Here is a 21,726-nt window from a genome sequence, read left to right on the forward strand (position 1 = left end):
TAGTCAGTGCGTGTGATGCATATATATTTATAATTATTCATAATAAATCAAACACTAATTGGCCTCCTTGTAACTTTTTCAAAGCAGAGTTTATTGTCCTCTGCATTAAACAACAGCGAGTTGTTTAGTGTTTACCGTCCTTTTCTCTATTTTTGCGCACCTCAGGTAATCGTATACGAACAGCTGGATTATTAGCTATGCATGAGAGGAACTATCTGCGTCTGACTCATTAATGGCCGCCATCAATGGCCGTTAATTAGTTCAGATGCTTGTTTGTGTTGTCACCGAGATGTCTGTTTGTATTTGCCAAGCGATCTGCGGTAAAACTGCACCCACTGCACGCTCCGCCGGGCGTGACACAAACAGCATGTTTATGTGTGTTTTTTTACATTCCAGTCACATTAAAGGGGACGTCCTCGGAGAAATAGAGTGCAACTGAGTTTCAGGCCACGTAGTCGGAGGAAGGATGGCAGAGGATGCTAAAGTGTCCGTGCCCTGGCTTGAATAACAAGAGAAATCGTTTTTCTGTCAAACTGAACTTTAAACCCAAAAGCATTAAAAAAACAACAACTTCTGTCCGAAGAAATAAAAGGTCATTCAGAGGTGAAGCGTGTCACAGAATTGCACAAATGTGAGTTGGTGTTAGAATGAAGCCCCAAAAAATGTTTCGTAAAATACACTCATTTATTTTCGGAACCATTTTCACAAATATAGTAAAGTCTGAAAAGTGTGAAAAACATTATATTATACCTTATATATAAATTAATATTTCCAGATATGATATTTACAAATTGAAACTGATATTGTAACCCTGTCAGGTTAATAAGTAGTAAAATATGGGCCCAGTGTCCTCAGTGCAGCAATGACACCTCATGTCATTTCCTCATCCTCTCTGGACAGGAAGCTATAAAAGAAAGACATGATGGCATTTTATATATACACTCTTGACAAAATGATATATGTATATGTATATATACAATTATATATACACTCTTGAAAAAAAGGTTATTTATTGACATTAATGATTCCATGAAGAACTTTTATCATCCATGAAGCCTTTCCACTACACAAAAGGTTATTTATAGCGTAAAAAAAGCTTATTAAATTATTAAAATGTCCTTGACACCGTGGGCGTCACCTTTTTAAGGGATCTTCAGCCAATCAAATCAGAGTAGGCATGCTTTGTTCACACAGAAGCTGCTGAGGCTGAGTGCGAATTTTAGCAGTGCGACTTTGTTAAGTGAGAGATATGCAAATAGCTAAACCATTGACTGTAAAAATAAAATAAAATAAAAATAGCTGAAGTAAACATTCAATATTTGAAAGCTGCTTCAAGCTAGAAATGTTAAACAAGACATATTCAGGCAAATGAATAAACTTTTGTCTAATTTTGCTGTTTTGAATTGAAAATAGGCTTATATTATTCATAATGTAATTAACAAACTTTTTTTTTTTCTCAGATTAGGCATAAGATTAATAACGCATGTGTACATATTGTAATTGAATAGAATTCCATTTATAGCCTTCAGTAAATAAAAAAATAGCTTTTTTCAGCCTGTATTGGGCATAAGATTAGTAATGAATGTGTGCATATAGTGAATTAATTTAATAAACTTAGTTACATTAATTTACTGAAGCCTACCAGGAAAGCTAGGTGTCTATGAAAATGATTCATAAAACATATAAATATCAATTAATCATATGTTTACTTTCTTCACTGACAAATCATATCTGCCCACTGACATGGTTTACAAGCTATTGTTATCTTTTTTTTTTTTTTTTGGCCACAACATTTTCATAAAAATCAACTCCCCTATACCTCACTTATGGGATCTCAGTGAATATAAACCTGCCCACATTCCTGGGAATGATTAAAGGAATAGTTCAGCCAAAAATGACAATTCCACCATCACTTATTCACCCTCAAGTTGTTCCAAACCTGTATGAATTGATTTAATATGCTGAAGACAAATTAAGATACTTTGAAGAATGTGGGTAACCAAACAGTTGATGGACCCCATTGACTTCCGTAATATGGGGGAAAATACTATGAAAGTCACTGGCCCCTATTAGCTGTTTAGTTAGACATTATTCGAAATATTATATTTTGTGTTCAGCAGAAGAAATAAATTCATACAGGTTTGAAACAACTTGAGGGTGAATAAATTATAACAATTTCCATTTTTGGTTGACCTATCCCTTTAAGGGATGTGAAATATGGTCATGCAGAATTAATATTTGCTTTCTAAATATAAGTAATAATAAATATCCTAATATGCATGCTAATTTGCTACTAGTTATTAGTGAGAATTGGACCCTAAACTAAAGTTTAAAAAAAAAATTCATACACTCCCTGGGGGCTGAGTGCCTCTAAAAGGAAAATCCTGCTTCATACTAAGAAACACACACACACACACACACACACACACACACACACACACACACACACACACACACACACACACACACACACACACACACACACACACACACACACACACACACACACACACACACACACACACACACACACACACACACACACACACACACACACACACACAAAAGCCTCCTTTTGGAACCTCCATTTTTAAGAGTGTATATATGCATGTTTTTTCTTAAGCAACAAAAGCATTTATTTATTTGTAATTACCTTTCTAGAGCAAAGAGTTCCCATGTAGCCACTTCTGCAAGCGCACACGTTTGGTCGGACACATCGGCTTCCATACAAACACTTCTGTTCACAGATTGCTGTAGAAAAAGAATGGCATTATTAACAGTTAATCAAGTATTTTTTTAGATCATAGATGCATTTTTGGATTCATAAAATTAAATTTTAGTACAGATATGGACATATATCTGTATGTGAATTTGATGGCAGAATTTAAAAGCATGCAAATGATATGGGAAAAAACTCAATATATATATTTTAAATAACCACAGTCTGATTGTAAATAATTCCTCAGTGCATGTTTTTGATAATGTTCTAACAACTTTTTTGCTAGTTTAACAACGAATTTTTTTTTTTTTTTCAAACAGTCGGTCCATCGACTGGTCCTCTGGTTGTAATCAGTGTTTGGGGTAAAGCATTACAAGTAAATTGAGTTACATTATCAGATTACTTTTATCAAGTAACTAGTAAAGTAATGCATTACTTTTACAACAAATTATCTAAGTTATGCAAGTTACTTTTTCACATTTATTTGACTGACAGCTCTCTTCTCTCCATGTTGACAAAAATAAAAAGTGCAAATATAAGGGTTATTGTAGTTGTGAGCTACAAAATATTAAAATGTGAGCATTTAATCATCTCACTTGCACAATAAAGATTAAGTACTCCTCAAAATGAATAAAATCAGTCAAATTCAAAATCAGAATATATACAAACCTCCAATAATAAAATATTAAATAAAACTATAAAAATAAAAAATTTTCTGCATTTAATCTACCTTTATTGATGAATGTTTTGCTGCCTACTTTCGATGATTCAGTTAAACCAAAAGCAAAAATGACTTTAGTTTTTCTGTTTTTAATAGTGAAGTAAGAGTGTTAATTTTTTTTTTTCCTGCCTCCTATTTTCCATTATCCAGAACGCAGCTGAAAGGTTTGTTTGAGCTGCGCCCTCTATTGTACATGCGTGAATTAGAATTTTTACCTCGGCCTGAGGTTTACTATTTGTGAAGAGATCTTTACATTTGCACACAAAAAAAAATTTTTTTTATGAAAAAAGTAATGCAAAAGTATTTTGCACACATTACTTTTCTTAAAAAGTAACTAAGTAACTCATTTAGTTACTTTTTAAGGGAGTAACGCAATATTGTAATGCATTACTTTTCAAAGTAACTTTCCCCAACACTGGTTATAATGGTTGGATCTATTCTCCTTAATGAGTCATGGGTGTGTTTTGGGTGTAATAAACCAATCAGAGTCTCATCTCCCATTCTCTTTAAAAGCCAGTTGTGCTCGCACCATGGGGGATTCACTATTTACATGGCGGAATTTGCAAGTGTAAAGACTGAACCCTTCCCCAGAGAGGAATCCTTTTATTTTTAACATTTAAAAACGTTTGTGTGTGTAATAACTACTAATATGCCCTTTAAATAACACAAAAAATACTGCATAATTTTTATAGTTCCCTCAAAATAGCAACGTGCCAACAATGCGTCTAAACACACCTCGTTTTCAGACCATCACGCCAACAGTTTAAACAACCGTGAAAATGATAACTGCATCAGGCTAAAACATTTGCGCCAGGTATGGTAGAGCCCATAGACTCCAAAAAGACCCAAAGTCAAAGTTATATCTTAATTTTCACTTTGAATGAACTATTCCTTTAAAAACACAGGTCAAGCTCAAGGAAAAGCCATTTCAAACTGTTCCCTGTCTACTACCCTCATGAGAACATCACCTGTCGCGGTTTACATTCAGTAGTAAACATGAATTCTAACTCCTCTGCCAAACACAGATGATCTGTCCGTTTATCACCGCTGAGCACAGGGACAGAAAAGATGCTATTTAAATATTTTTACCGATAACTTTTTGGAGGTTCACCGCAGTGTGGTTCTGGTGAATCACTTCCATTTGAGATGGGATTCACTTACGGATTTGGCAGAGAGTCCCCTTCCAGCCAGGACTACAGTGGCAGGTGTTCGGCCCCACACATTCACCTCCGTTGAAACACTTCTGCAGACAAACAGCTGGCGGGACAGAAACAGAGAGAGAAACAAGTCTCCAACCTGTGGCACACATTATCAAAAGTGTGATGTTATATAACTACAATTGTTCTAATTCCTGTTAAATATTACACTACAATTAAGAGGTTTATGTTTAAAGACACAATTAAATCATCTGCAAAATGGACCATGTGCTCATGGTCACCAGGGTCAGAGGACATCGCTGTGACTGATGGGTCTCATGTGTAAACTGGAATTTTTCCCACTTTTGCTAACATGAGGTAAGGAGGTCACATGAAGGTCTTTTGCAGGATAAAGGCCTGGTACTGACGTTTATCACATCTCTTTCCCCTCCAGCCTGACGCGCAGTCACACACATCTGGTCCGACGCATCGCCCTCCGTTCATACACACTGGCTCACACACACCTGTGGAGAAATGGGAGGGTGAAGTTTTGGATTTACTCAGACCAACAGTAAATCTGGGTTTTTGCAGTCAGATAATCCAATCCATAATTTAGAGTTTGTGGCTGAAAAATGTCTCTGGTTACGTCTGTAACCTTAGATCCCTGTGAACAGGGAACGAGACGCTGCGTCCTGAGAATGCTGGAGGCGTTCCCCTGAAGCATTCTCAGGACGCAGCGTGTCCTCGCCCTCGAAAGGGAACTGATTTAAACTTTGACAGCAATAAAATGACAAAATAAAATACTAAATAACACACATACACACGCACGCACACACGTCTGGTTTACTATCTTTGTGGGGACTCTCCATAGACGTAATGGTTTTTATACCTTACAAACCGTATTTTCTATCCCCCTACACTGCCCCTGCCCCTTAACCTACCCATCACAGGAACCACCGCTGGCTGGTTCCCACAATGTAGGTGATCTCAGGTTTTACTATCCTTATGGGGACATTTGGTCCCACACAATGTAATATAAACAAGGGCACACACACACACGCACGCACACACACACGCATCTTTGCTCAGATCTCTCTTCCTCCTCGATCAGACAGGCCATGTGTAAACTCTTCACGTGATGTCTGGTTTCCGCTCCCAGAGCGCCATTTTGATCAAAAAAACAACTCTTGCTTTTCTTCCATATGACTTGATTTCACTCCCATCCTGTCATGTGCTACACATGGAGTAAGTACAAAACTTTAAGCTTATGGTTGTAGCTTGGTTTGCCTTATACACTTACTTTTCTCGCAGGTCATCCCAGAATATCCCTCCACACATGAGCAGATGTTGTTTCGTATACAGCGACCGCCGTTCTTGCAAGGTGGACTGCACACGGCTGAAAGAAAAAAAGTGCATAAGACGTCCAACATTTGATGAATGAAGATCGGACCTGTGTTCTTAAAACAGATGATGGATGCATCAAACAGCTGTAAGGTGAAATAAACGACAGCAAATCTGACATGACCATGAAAACACACTCTAAAAGCTTCTACGTTTCACCCAAACTTGAAGCGACCCAGACATTAGAGTCATTCCCTATTATCAAAAACATCTTTACCAGACGACTGTTTCAAGCCATTAAGCGAATCATTCATCACCACACGGAGCTGCTATGGAGGAATCGATATATACACATCAAACACCCTGAATCTGGAGCTGCGACATGAGCGCAAGACTTCAATAGAATCCAAATGGATTTAGGGCTAGTCCATTTTATCGCTTTAAAGCGCAGTAGTCATGTTTCACCCCTACGCTGTTAAGAAATTGATATCTGGCCTCTGTGAGCTCCCAAAAAAAACAAGGCAATGCATCAGGAAAGTTGATTCTAAAAGAAAAGCCGTTACCGTTTTGACACCGAGCCCCGTAGAAACCAGGTTGGCAGGTGCAGGAGTTTGGACGTACACAGGTCCCACCGTTGAGACACACGGGGTCACACAGAGCTGGAGACAAATTCACGTATTAAATAAAACATGAATGAAACCCAGACGGTTGTTTTCTGATCTAATCTCACAACTGTGAGTGTTAGTGAGGTCAAAATCACAGCTCTGCTGTCGAAAAACAATGATTTAGAATGAAAACCTCCCCCAAAAAAACATTTAGCCCTGGTCCGATTAGTGTTTACATTGGCACTTTGACACCGAACCTTAAGGATATGTTCGCAACCGGATTGATTTTATTATGTGTATTTTGTGATGGAACTTACCAAACATCCAAAACAATGCTCTGTGTGGAAAAATGCCATCGTTGTACAGTATATGGGTAAACTACATACGAGCTGAGAACTTGTGAAGAGCTTATAAAATGTGTAAATGTGTCAAAACAGAGCAGGAAACTCTCTGTCACACACACACAAATGAAGATATGCTGCGAGGAGACACGGTTCTGACGTTGTTTCTGAACTGTGATGGCAACATTGCGACTAAAAAACTTTTTAGTGTTGCATCTTGTAATATATTCCGGTTTTGCATGGGCGTCGTAAGCAACAAAAATGTGGGTGGGTCGTCTCAGATTTTTTTTTTACTGGAGTAGAAACACTTGCTTCACTGCTCTACGAGGCCACTCCCACCGGTTACATCACTTGGCCACCGTGGCACCACCCCACCCTCGTTTATTTGTACTCAAGTAACCCTTAAGTACAAATATACTGCGTTGTTTACTAAATGTCTGGTCGTAGCAGACACAATTACGTAAATAACTACCATTTAAAGCAATCAATAGTGTAGGGGTAAGTTTTGATGCAAATGGACCCAAGGTTCGAATCTGCCTTTTGCCGAACTCACTCTACTCCCTTTTCCCATCGCATACATATTAACTGTAAAAAAATGGGTTTGTTTAACTTAAAAAAGTAAGTAACCTGGTTGCCTTAAAATTTTGAGTTTATTGAAATAAAAAAAATTGAGTTGATACAATAAAGAAAATTGGTTAATAAATAAAACCTCAAAATATGATTGTATCTGAACCACATAAAAAATTTGATAAATAATGAAAAGAGCACAATTTGGCATGTTTCACTGCGTCAGCCCAAATAAAACACACAATTACCCAGTATGCTTACAAAATATTTTAATAATATTTGGTTGTCGATTCTCAAAAATGTTCATTGTATTAACTCAAATTTTTAATTTCAATGAACTCTTTTAAGACAACCAGGTAACTTATTTTAAACAAAAAAATTTACAGTGTAGCAAAGGCATTTATTTTGAATAAAAATTAAGAAAATATTAGAAAAGTGAAATTAAAGAGATATAAAAGAAGAGGAGCTTGAGTGTGTTGCACAGCCCTATTAGTTTGAACCGCGAGAGGCATCTACTCTCACCTAAGCTCACACTACTCCAACATCATAGACGGAACTAGACTTGCGTACAGCCATTAACGGAAGCCAATTATTACAGTTTATAAAGTTAGAAATAAGGATATTTATCTTACAAAAACATCACTTCACTTTAGAAAGCATTTATTAACCCCCTGGAGCAGTATGGAGTACTTTTATGATGGATGGATGCACTAAGGTACCATTCACTCCCATTATAAAGCTTGGAAGAGCCAGGATATTTTTTTTTATATAATTCTGCTCTGATTGTATTTGGCTGAAAAAATAAAGTCATAAACACATAGGATGGCTTGAGGGTGAGTAAATCATTGGATAGTTTTCTCTTTTGGATGAACTAACCCTTTAAGTAAAATAAAAATGAAATAGGAGATGAAAGTGTAAGTGTAATCTTTTTAAACCTTGCCAATTCATTTATAAACCAATAAGCAAGGCTCAGGAGCTTTGTGTTGTTCCTAAAACATTTGCCTGTGGCAACATTATATTGCATCACCATTTTGCTTTGTTAGGAAAGTCTGAGTTGATGTATATTGGTTTTTGTAAAATGTTATTAATGTGAATAAAAACATAATTTGTTACTCCGAGGCTCTCAGCTCAATTGATAGTAACTGATCCTCCCAGGTGGACAAGAGGAAGTTATCATCAGGCTGGAATAATGGCTGGTGTTTTCTCTGAGCTGCCAGAACGGAATGAAAAATGAACAGATAGAGGTTCTACATCAGCTAAATGCCACCAGGAAGCAGCACACACACATATGATGGATTTAGTGAGAAGAGATTGGTCCCAGTGGGAGCCAACCACACATACTCTCACCTGTCTCGCACGATGGTCCCGTCCACCCTGCCAGACATTCGCACTCATCCGGCAATGCACACTTCCCTCCGTTTTGACAGTGACGGTTGCACACCACTGTGTAATTGAAACCAAAACACATGTAATACCACATGCCACCACTGGGGGCGTAAGCGTTTATGTTTAACATCCACATGCACATGAAATCCAAGCAAACATGATTTATCAGGACTTACTGGTTTCACATCTGGGCCCTACGAAACCATAGGGACACGAGCAGGTGTCTCGACCAACGCAGGTGCCTCCGTACAGGCAGGGCAAACTGCAGAGAGCTGCAGGGATATTCATACGACCAAATGCACACAAAATGCAGTCATATTTCACACAAAGCAAACAGCTAACACATAACTCATCAAGGCTGCACAGATTATTTGGCACAGTTGCCTCTTTATGGAAAGAGCGCAGATTTTGCACCTCACACAAGATCACATTATTAACCCACATACATTTTAAAACGCTCAGTCTTTTTCCAGAACACAAAAGGTGTAAACAAAGTTTTTTTTCTCCTACTAAATTTGTAAATACCACCTGGCTGACCATTCTTGCAATGAATAGGCAATCCTAGTTCATAAACAAAAGGTCATTGGCTATAGACAAGCCCTTTGATATGTCCAATCGGAACGTTTAAAAGGTCTAACGCTATTCCATGCATTCTGACTTATTTACACTGTTAAAGAGGTAGCATTTTCATGCTAAACATGTCCAAAAAAACAAACAAACAAAAAAAAAACAAGTTGGATGTATGGAGTATTTCTGTGCAAATAGAGTCCTTCAGGATTTGAAGTTTCGGAAAATGTTTTCCAAATATTTTCCTGTATGACATCATAAAGGCCGGAATTGCTTGTATGGGGACTTCTCCCGGATGAGCGCAAGTACACATCAATCAGAGCGAGAGCAAAAGCGCGTCCATCAACGAGCATCATCTGTTTTGTTGACAATCGGGGTGTAAGTGCATATAATGTGAACAACACAAACGTCGAAAGAATCGAAAAGTTATCCAGGTATAATGCCATGATGTATTGTGTGTGTTCATTACTCTTTAGCTCCAACCACTGCACGCCTGCACAAGCTTGGGTTTTTTCGAAAAGAATCGGTACGGCGTACCTGTCTTTCATTAATATGATAAAACTAAAAACACTCAGAGATATGGAGGATGCAGTACTACTCTAGAGCTACTCAAAATGAGCATGTAAAGCTGGATGTGTTATGCACCCTTTAAAAGGAAATGCATCAAAACAGGAAAGAACACACATATACACTTACCGCTTTCACAGGTCTCTCCATGGTAACCTGACATGCAATCGCATACATCAGGCGCTACACATTTTCCTCCGTTCAGACAGGCTGGACTGCAGATTGCTGTGAGAATCCAAAATTACATTATTATACAATTGCCATATTTCCATACAAGTGTTGGTGCCCTATGACCATATTCACAATATTACAAACAATGGTGTGTGTTTTTGACCTGTTTCGCAGTTGGGACCACTGTATCCCTTCTTGCAGCGGCACGTGTTGGGGGCCGCACACTCCATGTTTCTACCGCAGGCATGTCTGCACACGGCTGAGGGCACAAATGGCATGCAAACACAAATAACACATGGTCAGATTCACTCCATCAACACGCAAACACATATTTGCCTCCATCTGCGGCCTGAAGCACAGGAGGCAAACGTGTATACAGATTCTTTATGTACTGTACCTATTTTAAATGTGTGCCTTTCGCTTTGAATTAAAGTGAGTTGTTGTAAGAGTGCAGGTGAGGCTAGTGTTATATTTTCAGATAATTACCATGCTGGCTTTTTAAGATTCACCCTGATTTCTTCCTTCGAGCTTTCTGAAAACTACAGGGCTGATTTGAATAGTTGGGTAACTTTCACCACACGTTTGCGGCACGTTTAGAGTTCAATACAAGACACCTGGATTGTTTTGTGCATGTTTACACTATATTCATAACTTGAAAACAGTGCCTGAAAATAATTCATGAATGCATAAGTAATCATTGTGTTGTGTATATTTCGACAGTAATGCAATATCATGGGGTTACAATAGCAAACATGTTTCTGGTGATTCTTCCACCCACTGCTCCTAATTTTCTCAGGTTCACGAACCCATGGGATGGAGCTCAAGGAATGTATTTATTCCTCACGCCTAGAGCATGCTTGGGGAATGAGCTTATTGTTTACCCCAGTTACTGTCAGTTGTCAGTATTAAACTCAACTGCTGCATATTTTCTTTAGTTTAGACCTCAGACGGCATGCTCACACTTTGTTAACTGACCAGCATTTAAAGTTCGCAATTACTAGTAGTTCGAATTGGATTGGCTACCTTACTTAACTCTAAACGATTCATAGTAGTATCTTAAGGGTACAATATTACTACTCTAAGTTACTAATATGCGCCCTTTAGGGGTGGATAACAGATGTAGATTTAGGAGATTGCCATGTGACAGTGCAAGTAGGTAATTTTGCCCATCATCTATAGCTTTGTTTCCACCGCAGGAACTTTTCTCTAAGAACTAGGGACTTTGGGCTGGTACTCTGCGTGTTTCAACCGTAGGGGCCAAGGACTACAGCTCTTTAAAAATGTTCCCCTCAAAAAGTCCCTGTTCATGAGGTAGTACTTTTTCAAAGTTCAGGAACTTTTGGAGGTGGGACTATACTTTCTGATTGGTTTAGTTCATGCAGCATTTTATTTCAACCAGTGTGAGCAGTAAGGGTTGTTTGCTATTCAAATCAACATTTGAGTTAAAATACGAAAAGTCCAAAACTGTGAGTGTTAGTAAAAATAAGATTGATGGACCGAGGTTCAGGCTTTATTAAGCTTATATGGGGAGGACAAAATCAGCGGGAACTGAAATTTCATGCGCAGTCCTACGCTACCTGAATAATCTTCACAATGCTTCAGGTCCCAATTGAAACACAGACAACAACAGGTCTAGTGGGTTCCTGGGACAAAGTGTTCTGGGTAATTTTGGTGGAAACGGGGCTTATTTGATGGATGAGTCTCTAACGTTGGACTCACATGACTAACTCATAATTGCATAATGAAGAAAAGTCATCTACATCTAAATACATCTAAAATTACCTCTGCAAATTCTGCCATCTCCTGTGTACCCCAAAGGACACCGCCCGCATCTAGGTTGCCCATCCCTTGCAAGCTCACAGTGTACACCTGGGAAGCAAGGGACATCTGCACAATTGAAGCTTCTCTCCTCTAACAGAACCACATTTCTGCTCTTGCTTTGGTGTTTTTGGTTCCGAAGAGTTGGTTGGTTGTCCAGAGATTTGATGTTGCTTTGTTCACCAAGGTAGGTGAAGCTCTCCTGGGGCAGTGGTTGAGTCTCGTATGGGTCTTGGATTCGGGCTCCAAGGCCTCCATCTGCGGAGAACTCTGACTCCGAGAAGGAGAAGGATAGAGAGGTTAGGGCTGCTGTTAGGGGTTGCTGGTTGTCTGGAGGTGTCCAAGGTCGAGATTGGGTACTAGTGACCAGACTGGATTGCTTTGGAGACTGTCTCAGTACCTCGACATGCCTCGAAGTGTGAGGTAAAGTGACTTTTCCAGGCGTGACACCCACAAATCCATGTGCCGAGACTTTAAATGGAGCATCTTGCTCCTCTGGACTTGGAAGAACATTCAGTTGATTGTGAGATTGGGAGAGGAGTCGACCCCTGCTGTTGGTTGAGGCAGGTGTGTGTCTTGTCATCAGCGCCAACTCTCCTTTCCCTGTGACAGGTGGAAAGGTTGGCGGGAGGGGAATGTGAGTGGTGGCCTGATGGTGTGGGGTCCTCACTTGTGAGAATAGGCGTCTCTGAGATTGCCTGAATGGAATGACGGGGAGGTGCAGATGGGGGACGCTGTGGGAGACATGAGGTAGGTTGTTCTTGGCTTGGGTCAGTTGCGGTGAGTAGCGGGGTGCTAGACGAGAAGACAAGCTAATTACGCAAGATTGCAAGCAACTTATAAAGCATATGAACAGTAAATACTTTAAAAAGTTTACTTATCAGCCACAACAAGGCACGGTAAGAAAGGAAAAACAGAAATGAAAGGAAGAGATTGAAAGTGTATTCTGCAGTCATGATTCACCAAAATCCTCTGTAGATCTTAAACAGACCTTTGAAAATTGTACACAATGAGCCCACCAGAAGAGCAGTTATGATGCAATAGTGCATAGTACTAGCTTAAAACCTTTGGTGATGCTGGTATATTTACTAATTCTCAACATATAGTCGCTGTGGCCGCTCAAGGTTTATTCTGTCACCATCCACAAGCCAGGAACAAAGACACAATACAACAAAATGCAATGCTAACAATAGAGACACACTGCCGTTTCTGAGTGTGTAGGAATCTGGGCCGCATGTGGCGACAATGAGGGAATTAGCAAAATGAAGCTGTTTCATTTCTAGTTCCCACTGTGGCTGCTCATGGATTCACTCCTGATAACGGCACTATTAGGAACGATTCCAGCAGTGGCCCATTCACAAGGAAAACTGCATTAAAAGTCATTACCCCGCTCGGAAGGCTTTTACAGTCGTGCTTGCTTTACTGCAACATAGGAAAATGTATTTGAGGGATTTTTCAAGCAAAAGAACAGATTAAGAAGTCTAACAACATTTGCATTAAGTGAAATGTAACATACTGTACTCTGGGGATAAGAAGGGATAAGATGCAGTCTGGTAGTTTTGCTTTTCAAAATATAAAAAGAGAATCAAAGACCAGAGAACTAAAATAAGAAAAAAAATTACTCTGTTAACTCTTCTTTACTGTCTTTCCTCTCCTCATCCCCTCTCTAAATGAGTTTACACATTCTTTTCCTAATTCCATACTGTCTCTTTCTGTTCCCTATTCCCGTCAGCCAAAAACACATTGTGGGTCAGCAACCGCCGTGCCGCAGCCTGTGCATGACTGAGCATTAGACATTTCCAGGTCTTAGTTATCAACCGTATCAAAGCACCTGTCGCGTTCTGAGGATTACGACAGCCTTGTTTCCTGTTCGTTATGTTTTTCTCTAATTACTGGAGCTCTGCGCTTTCGGGAGATGAAACAAGGAGGATTAAGAATGGATTGAAGAGGAAAACAGTGACAGACTTCATGATGATGCACCAACTTTGAAAAAGTTATATTGTTTAGTTATGTGTTGCTTAAAGGAGGTATATACAGCTGTGGTCAGAATTATTGTCACCACTAGTAAATATGATCAAAGATGGCTGTAAAAATAAATCTGTATTCTTTATCCTTTTGATCTTTCTTTCCAAAAAAATGGCAAAATGTTATCTTTCATTGAAGTAAAATAATTGAAAGTAGGGGGAGAATCACATCATGAAATAAATGTTTTTCACCCAAAATAAATTGGACAAAATGATTGACATCCCTAGATTTTTTTATGAGTAAAATATTCTACAAATATATTCCCTTTAATATATATAAATGTGACTAGGAACATTAAATTGTCCAGCTATGACGTCTTGTTTCACATGAGTATATATATGAGGAAGCACAAAGGCGAAATTCTCTTATTCATCACAATGAGTAAAACCAGAGAATATAGTTCTGATGTATAGCAAAAAGATTGTTGAACTTTACAAAATAGAAAGGGGCTATAGGAAAACAGCTAAAGCATTGAAAATCCCCATTTCCACCATCAGGGCAATAATAAGGAAGTTCTCATCAACTAAAGATGTTACAAATCTGCCTGGAAGAGGATCTGTGTCTGTATTGTCTTGGTGCATGGAAAGGAGGAACTTTTGAGTGGACAGAATGTCTTAAAATATAAAAATAACAACAACTCATATATCACCACATGTTGTTTGGGAGGATTAAAAAATTAAATCCTCCTTGCTCATCCAAAAACAAAATCCAGCATGTCCAGTTTTCAGACATGACTGGAACTTCAAACCGGATGGGGTTATATGGTCAGATGAAACTAAATATACCGGTAAATATACCGCTGGATCTTTAATTTTGTGGGCCTATTTTATTTTATTCTTATTCATATACATGATATCATTGATTTTATCAAATACCAATGAAACCTGACTGCTTCTGCTAGAAATCTTACAATGGGGCGTGGATGAATCTTCAAGACAACGATCCAAAACGAACATCAAAATCAACACACAAATGTGTCACTGAGCACAAAATAAAGCTTCTGCTATGACCATCCCAGTTTCCTGACTTGAACCCTACAGTAAATGAGTGGGGTGAACTGAAGAAAAGAAGCACCAACATGGAGCTTTGAATCTGAAGGACCTGGAGAGATTCTGTATGGAGGAGGCTTTTCATTGATTTGAAGAACTTACTGCAAAGTTTGAAAAAGTACTTACTGCTATGCTTTGATTGTTTCAAGCATGTACGTCCATTGCCCTGGTAACCTGGTGGACATCGTCCGCAGACATGGCCAGTGTAGGGTGGTCGTAGGTCAATGCACTGAACACCTGGAAAACACGGCCTACTTGCACACTTGAATGTGACATTTAGTCCTTTGGGAAAACCTGCAGAGTGAAGAAACATGATATTGTTGGTTTTTAGGTTTTTCATAAATATTGAATGCATTGACATTAAGTTCTGTCAGCATTTACTCCTAATCATTAGCGTCTTGTAAGGGGATTGAGGTGAATCTAAGCTCAGCACCCCTATGGGTTCTGGATCCTCTAGTGCTTTCACCTTTACTTCAACTCTTTCCAACAATTTTCACAGTCTCACGTGGCCTCCCTATCCTACAATGGTTACCCAACCGCAACAGACTGGTGAAGGATTAGCTATGCAGGGAAATTGAGGTCTCGCTTGTACACTAGGGAAGATGTGCTGATGTCAGAAGGTGTGAAGCAATAACCTGACATTTTTACCTCATTTTCTGACACTAAAAGTTACTTCATAGTTTTATACACCACTAAACAAACTGGCATCCTTATTACTCCTTCACGTAGACGCTACAAGACCCATCTGTGCACTTTTGGAGTGCACGGGAAATGATTTTTGCAGCAGTATATGGGGGTCACATCACCATATTTTATTGAATAAGTACGCCCTTATCTTGCTCACAATCGCCCAGATGCATGCACCTGTTCTGTCGAGCGTCACGTGCCATGTCAAATAAAACAAGAAGCCTGCCCTCTGCCAGCGGAGCAGAGAAAGATGAAAGAGTTAGCAGCTGTCTTCCATTAAAAATAGATTTATCGGCCCTGTGATTACACATATCAAGGGTTATTGCCCGGGCTTTTTGTCCCATTTCCGCAAGGTCAGCACAAATCCCTTAGACAACGACGGGATTTATTGGCCGAGGGGGTGACAGCTTGCATCCCCTCTGCTTGGCATCTCATTTTCCTCCATAAGTGTGATGGCAGGCAATTTGCAAGCCGGCAAGACTGTATTAGCAGGAGATGAGGTGCTCCCAAGGATGATAGCGGATTTCCAGAGTATGCTATTTGTCCCCGTTCCTCAAACTCTTGCCTTAACTACCTTTCGGGGAAAGATGACTCATGGGATAGCAAATCTTTGTGGACTTTGCAAATCCCCCCTGTCCTCCATCTCAATCCCTTTGTTTCCTTCCCTGCATTAATTACGACATAGACAAGAAAGGTAAGTGCAAACGAGGGTTCGACAAAATACAAGGAGACGTATTGTTCAAATTGCTTCGAGTGCCGCCTGGGGACAAATGGCCATCGGGGACACTGTCTAATTTCATTTTCAATTAGTAGTTACAAAAGGACGACCAGGGTACCTGAGAACGACAATAATTCATTTAACCTTTGGATTTGTAGCACACAGTTACTCAAATGTAAGAGTCTCTTTTGGGATCCTATTAATGAATGTTTCTACATCGGTAATAACCTTTAAAATACAGACCGCAATTCCAAACAATTACAGGGGTCCCCCGTCTACATTGACCCTCTTAGTTTGTAAAATTAAAATGGTCTTTGCATAGAGTGAGAGAAACATTGTGCTAAATCAGTTAATTATAGGCAATCCACATCTTTCCAAAAGAAAGGACAATTCCAAATGAGATCTCTTGAATATCTCTGCTGTTTCTCTTAGACTGCAATTGGAATTCAGAAGGGATCAAATGAGGATTTTCTACATATTCTGGTTCACATATTTTTCTCTTTGAGAATTTCAAAGATAACAAAATCTGCAATCAAAAATCTCAATATTTCTCATAGACAAAATTATCTTAAAATTATACTATACATGTTAATTTTATAGGCCTTAAGTGTTACTGTATGCAAAAACTGAGGAAAAAAATCGGACAAAATTTGTTAAGGCACATTTTGAAAGATGACATTGGGGTAATAAAATACAAATAAATGCTTCAAAGATGTCTTTTCAAAGCTGGTTAGAGTACTGATATTCCCTTGGCAACCCCGTCCAGTCTCTGTGGTTGATGTCTCATCTTTCTACCTTTCGATTTTACTCCCAGAGGACATAACCTGAGGGAGTGAAAAGGAGAAGAGAGGGAAGATGAGGAGCCATAAAGCCAATTTACATTCCCCATACTGACGTCCTCCAGGGGGCTGTTGTGCCAGTCCCAGCAAATATCGTTAGGCCTCTGAGCTATTTGCAACAAAGTGCCATAAACATCGATCTCATGACTTGTGAGCTCTATTTCTCGTGTATTTGTCAGGTCTGTATGAGGGACAGACCAAAATTCCAATCGTAAATCTCACGCCTAATCGTGTCCACATCATATATGTCTTATAATGATGCAACACATCAGGTTTAACATCAAAAATGTAACTGGGTTTCACCTAGGTCATTTTTATTTTTGATGTTGGAGTTCACATTGAGATCTTTGACTTGTAATTTCATACTTTGGTACTTTGACATTCAGATATTGTTGAGATATCCACCAAAGCTCAGAAGACCTTTTTTCTCAGGAGATCCCTTTAAAATTTCAGTTGTTTCTCTTTTAGTAGGGATACAATGGAGACTTCTGTTTACGTATGCTTCTTTTATCAGTAATACCACTTGTGTAGAGTTTAAGGAAACAATCATTTTCTGAGAAATGTCAGAGTTTATATTTAAATCTTTTACTCTTGAGTGCAGGACTTGTGTCTTGGCAAATGTAATGGAAATTTGAGACATTGTTGAAATCTCTTTACAAATACTCAAGAAAATATAGGTTTTAATTACTAAGGTCTTTTTCTCAGGAGATAACTTTACTATTGTTGTTTCTTTCAGATAGCAATGAGATGTTAGTAGTAAACAGAGATGTTAGTTTGCGTCTGTTTTTCTCTTATCCCTTCTAAAAGACTCCAGTAATCTCAAATATGTCTCCTCAACAGTTTTAGATTGCAAGAAGAATTTGCTGAGATATTCATCTGGAGATCATATTGATTGCAATGCAGTCTCTCTTTGAGACATGAGACACTTTACTAAACTCTCAGGAGATCTATTTATCACCTCAGTTATTTCACCTAAAGTACAATGAGATTAGATGGAGAGCAAATTGAGAATTTTATTTTCATCTATTGTGTTTTGGAATTTTTCCTTACAAAAGATACATAATAAGTGTCTCCTCTAAAATGTAACCCCCCCCAGAGATTCAAGACTTAACCGAAAATCTAATTTGCATCTCATTGTAGAAGAAACAAATTATACAGTATATTGAAGAGATCTCATTTGTGATTTTACTTTCCTACAGGATTATACAACTGATTTGACTATGTGCCTCTTGACTATTACTCTGTGAAATAGTGAGTGAGAGACGTCCTTTACCTAACCTTGCTCCGTCGAGTCTCATAGAGAGCATGAATGCCCGGCATGGCTAATTACAATCGCTAATTTCAGGCATTATACCAAGACGAGAGGGTAAGAGGTGCGAGCACAAAGGCATGCCAGCAGGCCTTGTCTTGCTTTGTGCTTAGCAGCTGGAGGAAAGTCATTTCCTGGGAACATCACACACACACAAAAAAAAACTGCCCAGGAAATGACTCTAGGGGGATTGAAGGGACATCACGCTGCGTCAGGGAAAGACAAAGAATCGTTTTATGCAATGTCATGGCACCAGCAGTGGGCGATTTGGCTCCAAACGAAACCCTTACGGTTTGGTTTCCTGGCCATCTGTGGACATGTAGAGACAGAACAATGGAAACAACTACTTGCCAGTTCTTTGACTCGTGCTGATGGCAGCTTTGGTTACCGAGGTCTTGCTTGGAGCTCCGTTGGTCTCTGTTGAGAGGTGAGTGGAGGTTGTTCTAGGAAGGGGGGTGGCCACTTTGCTGATGGGCCGCACCGCGGGAGCTGCTGATGAGGAGACAGTGCGAGAGGTGATGGGACGAGATGTGACCAATCTTGCTGGTGCTGATGAGAGAGGCAGAGAGAGAGAGAGACTGATGATTTAAAATGAACTCGACAGCTTTTCTACTGATGCCACCAGCGTAAAATAAAGGACGGAGTGGGGTAAAATGTGTCGCCCCCTTAATCTCTCAAACTGGATAATTTTGGTCAGATCACCATATATTTACGAAGGACGCATCATGTGCAACTGCATGGGATTGATTGAGTATACTTTTTTTACTACTCGAAAAATAAGGTATGGAAGATTGTTTGCGGCCCTTAATAATTTTTTTAAAAGGTTATTGTAATTTTTTACCTCACAGTTCTGAATTTATAATTTACAATTCTGAGAGAAAAAAGTCGGAATTACGAGAAATAAAGTAAAAAATTTGAGATATAACCTCAGATTTAACTCAAGTTTATATCACAAGTTTCTGAAAAAAGAATGCAATGTAAACTCACAACTCTGAGAAAAAGTCAGAATTGCAAGAAGAAAAAAAAATCAGAATTGCGAGTTTATATCATAATCCTTTGGGAAGCCTGTTTCCGACACTACATAAAAAAATAAAAAGAGTAATTGTGACTTTTTAACTCAGAATTCTGACTTTTTTTCTCACAATTGCGAGTTATAAAGTCACAATTCTAAAATATAAATTCGCAATTGCGGGATATATAGTCACAATTCTGACTTTTTTTCTCACAATTGCGAGTTATAAATTCAGAATTCTATGATATAAAGTCAGAATTCTGAGAAATAAAGTCGCAATTGCGTGACAAAGTCAGAATTCTGAAGATTTTATATCTCAGAATTCTGAATTTATAATTCGCAATTGTGAGAAAAAAAGTCAGAATTGTGATTTTATATCACACAATGCAATTGCGAGTTTATATCTCAGAATTTTTATGATATTTTATCGAAATCGAATAACATTCTTCACCTTTGGAAAGATTGCTAATATGTTAACACATAGCTATGAAAAGCAATAAAAACCTAATTAACAAGTTTTTGTTTTCAAATTCAATATGCTCTGCGTAATACAGAATCTGACGGATGATTGCGGTCTTGTGTTTTGAGTTTCACTTCGGTTGTGTGACTGAAAATCTCTTTGGCTCTATCTTCCCCATTTTCCGAAACTGATACCGTGTGTTAGTTGAACATCTTGTGCCGTATCCTACTTGATACAACAACCGCCTAGCAATTTCTACCACTCTGAAAGGTGTCTCTGGGAAGAGTTTGAATGTGGAGGCTGTCATCTCTTCGGCTTGTCAGAGGAGCCGCACACCTGAGACGTTAGAAGTTCACTTCATCTCTCTCTCTCTCTCTCTCTCTCTCTCTCTCTCTCTCTCTCTCTCTCTCTCTCTCTCTCTCTCTCTCTCTTTCTCTTTCTCTCTCTCTCTCTCTCTCTCTCTCTCTCTCTCTCTCTCTCTCTCTCTCTCTCTCTCTCTCTCTCTCTCTCTTCACATGGAAACTACAGAGGAGATGTTTTACCAATTATCTGTGGACAAGAGCAGAGTCTGGCATAGTGTCCGTGTATGTACCGGGCGGATAACTATCTTTTGCCATCTGGATCGTATTGCGCTCCCACCCGCAGTTCTGCTGGTCATAATCAAAGCGGGCCGGCAGATCCAGCTCTCGCTTCTCTGTTGTGTTTCTGCATGCAGCAATCATACAGATTGTGTTTGTAATAGCGTCGGGCCTGGATGAAGAAGTCATCAAATTGTTGTCCCTCAGATGGGGAAACCGTGAACACAGGGCTCCTGTGAACGAGGGTTTATCGCTTGGAGATTACAGTCAAAAGACATTTGCAGAGCATTTTGTCAAAGCACATGGAGGAAGATGGAAAACAGCTGTGAGAAGCCCCATGAGCAACAGTGCAGAGACAAACACAATGTATCTTTTTGAAAAACAGACACAACCAATCACTAAGATTTAAGCTCATAGGTTTATTAAAGCCTCAGTAACAATATCTAGTTTAAGGTCTCAACATGTTGGATTTTAAATAAACATTTTTATTTCATTAATATGTCAAGTGGTATAACCCTTATGTTTCTCTTTCCTGCATTTAGAGGTCAATTTCAGCCCAGGCAATCATTGTGAATAAAACTTTTGTTCTTAAAGGGATAGTTCACCCCCCAAAAAAGCTTTATTATTAATTTAATATACTTTTTTAATAATATCAATATTAGCAATTCATATTGTTTTATTAAGGCAAATTCTTGGTTTTCCAAAACATTAGAATATATGTAAAATAGTGATTAAAAATAAGTGATTTGTCTGTTGAAATAAAGGTAAAATAGGATTTTATTTATTTTGTATTTTTTTGCACACATTCTAAATCACTATTTAATATATTCTAATGTTTTGGAAAACCAAGACTTAATAAAAATCAATATTATCAAATATTCATATGTAAAAAAGCTTTTCTTCTTCTACAATATCTGGAGTAGTATAGTAATATGCTTTTAAAATAAAATAGATTTAAATATATCTAAAAAATATATAATTCATAAATATAATTCATAAATAAGTAAATAAAATGTACTTATACATTATTTTCATTTAAAAAAAGCTAACAAAATATTGAAAAAAATAAAAAAAATAATTCTCCAGTCAAAATATGTAGCTGTTATTTTA

At 38.5% G+C, this 21,726-nt stretch overlaps 1 protein-coding gene across 1 annotated transcript in view; it reads right to left on the minus strand.

The window, feature by feature from the left end:
- Positions 1-738: 738 nt before the first annotated feature.
- Positions 739-21,726, minus strand: part of si:ch211-246m6.5 (von Willebrand factor D and EGF domain-containing protein) — a 75,829-nt gene continuing 54,841 nt past the window's right edge. The window contains exons 20-32 of the mRNA XM_067415748.1: positions 18,918-19,115; positions 15,140-15,307; positions 11,904-12,734; positions 10,285-10,380; positions 10,080-10,175; positions 8,993-9,088; positions 8,778-8,873; positions 6,481-6,576; positions 5,877-5,972; positions 5,005-5,100; positions 4,602-4,697; positions 2,654-2,751; positions 739-904 (exon numbers count right to left, since the gene is read on the minus strand). Coding sequence (XP_067271849.1) covers positions 884-904; positions 2,654-2,751; positions 4,602-4,697; positions 5,005-5,100; positions 5,877-5,972; positions 6,481-6,576; positions 8,778-8,873; positions 8,993-9,088; positions 10,080-10,175; positions 10,285-10,380; positions 11,904-12,734; positions 15,140-15,307; positions 18,918-19,115 — 2,084 coding nt within the window. The 3' untranslated portion in view covers positions 739-883. The remainder of the gene's footprint in view (positions 905-2,653; positions 2,752-4,601; positions 4,698-5,004; positions 5,101-5,876; positions 5,973-6,480; positions 6,577-8,777; positions 8,874-8,992; positions 9,089-10,079; positions 10,176-10,284; positions 10,381-11,903; positions 12,735-15,139; positions 15,308-18,917; positions 19,116-21,726) is intronic.

The sequence above is a fragment of the Pseudorasbora parva genome, chromosome 14 (genome assembly GCF_024679245.1).
Source record: "Pseudorasbora parva isolate DD20220531a chromosome 14, ASM2467924v1, whole genome shotgun sequence".
NCBI lineage: Eukaryota > Metazoa > Chordata > Actinopteri > Cypriniformes > Gobionidae > Pseudorasbora > Pseudorasbora parva.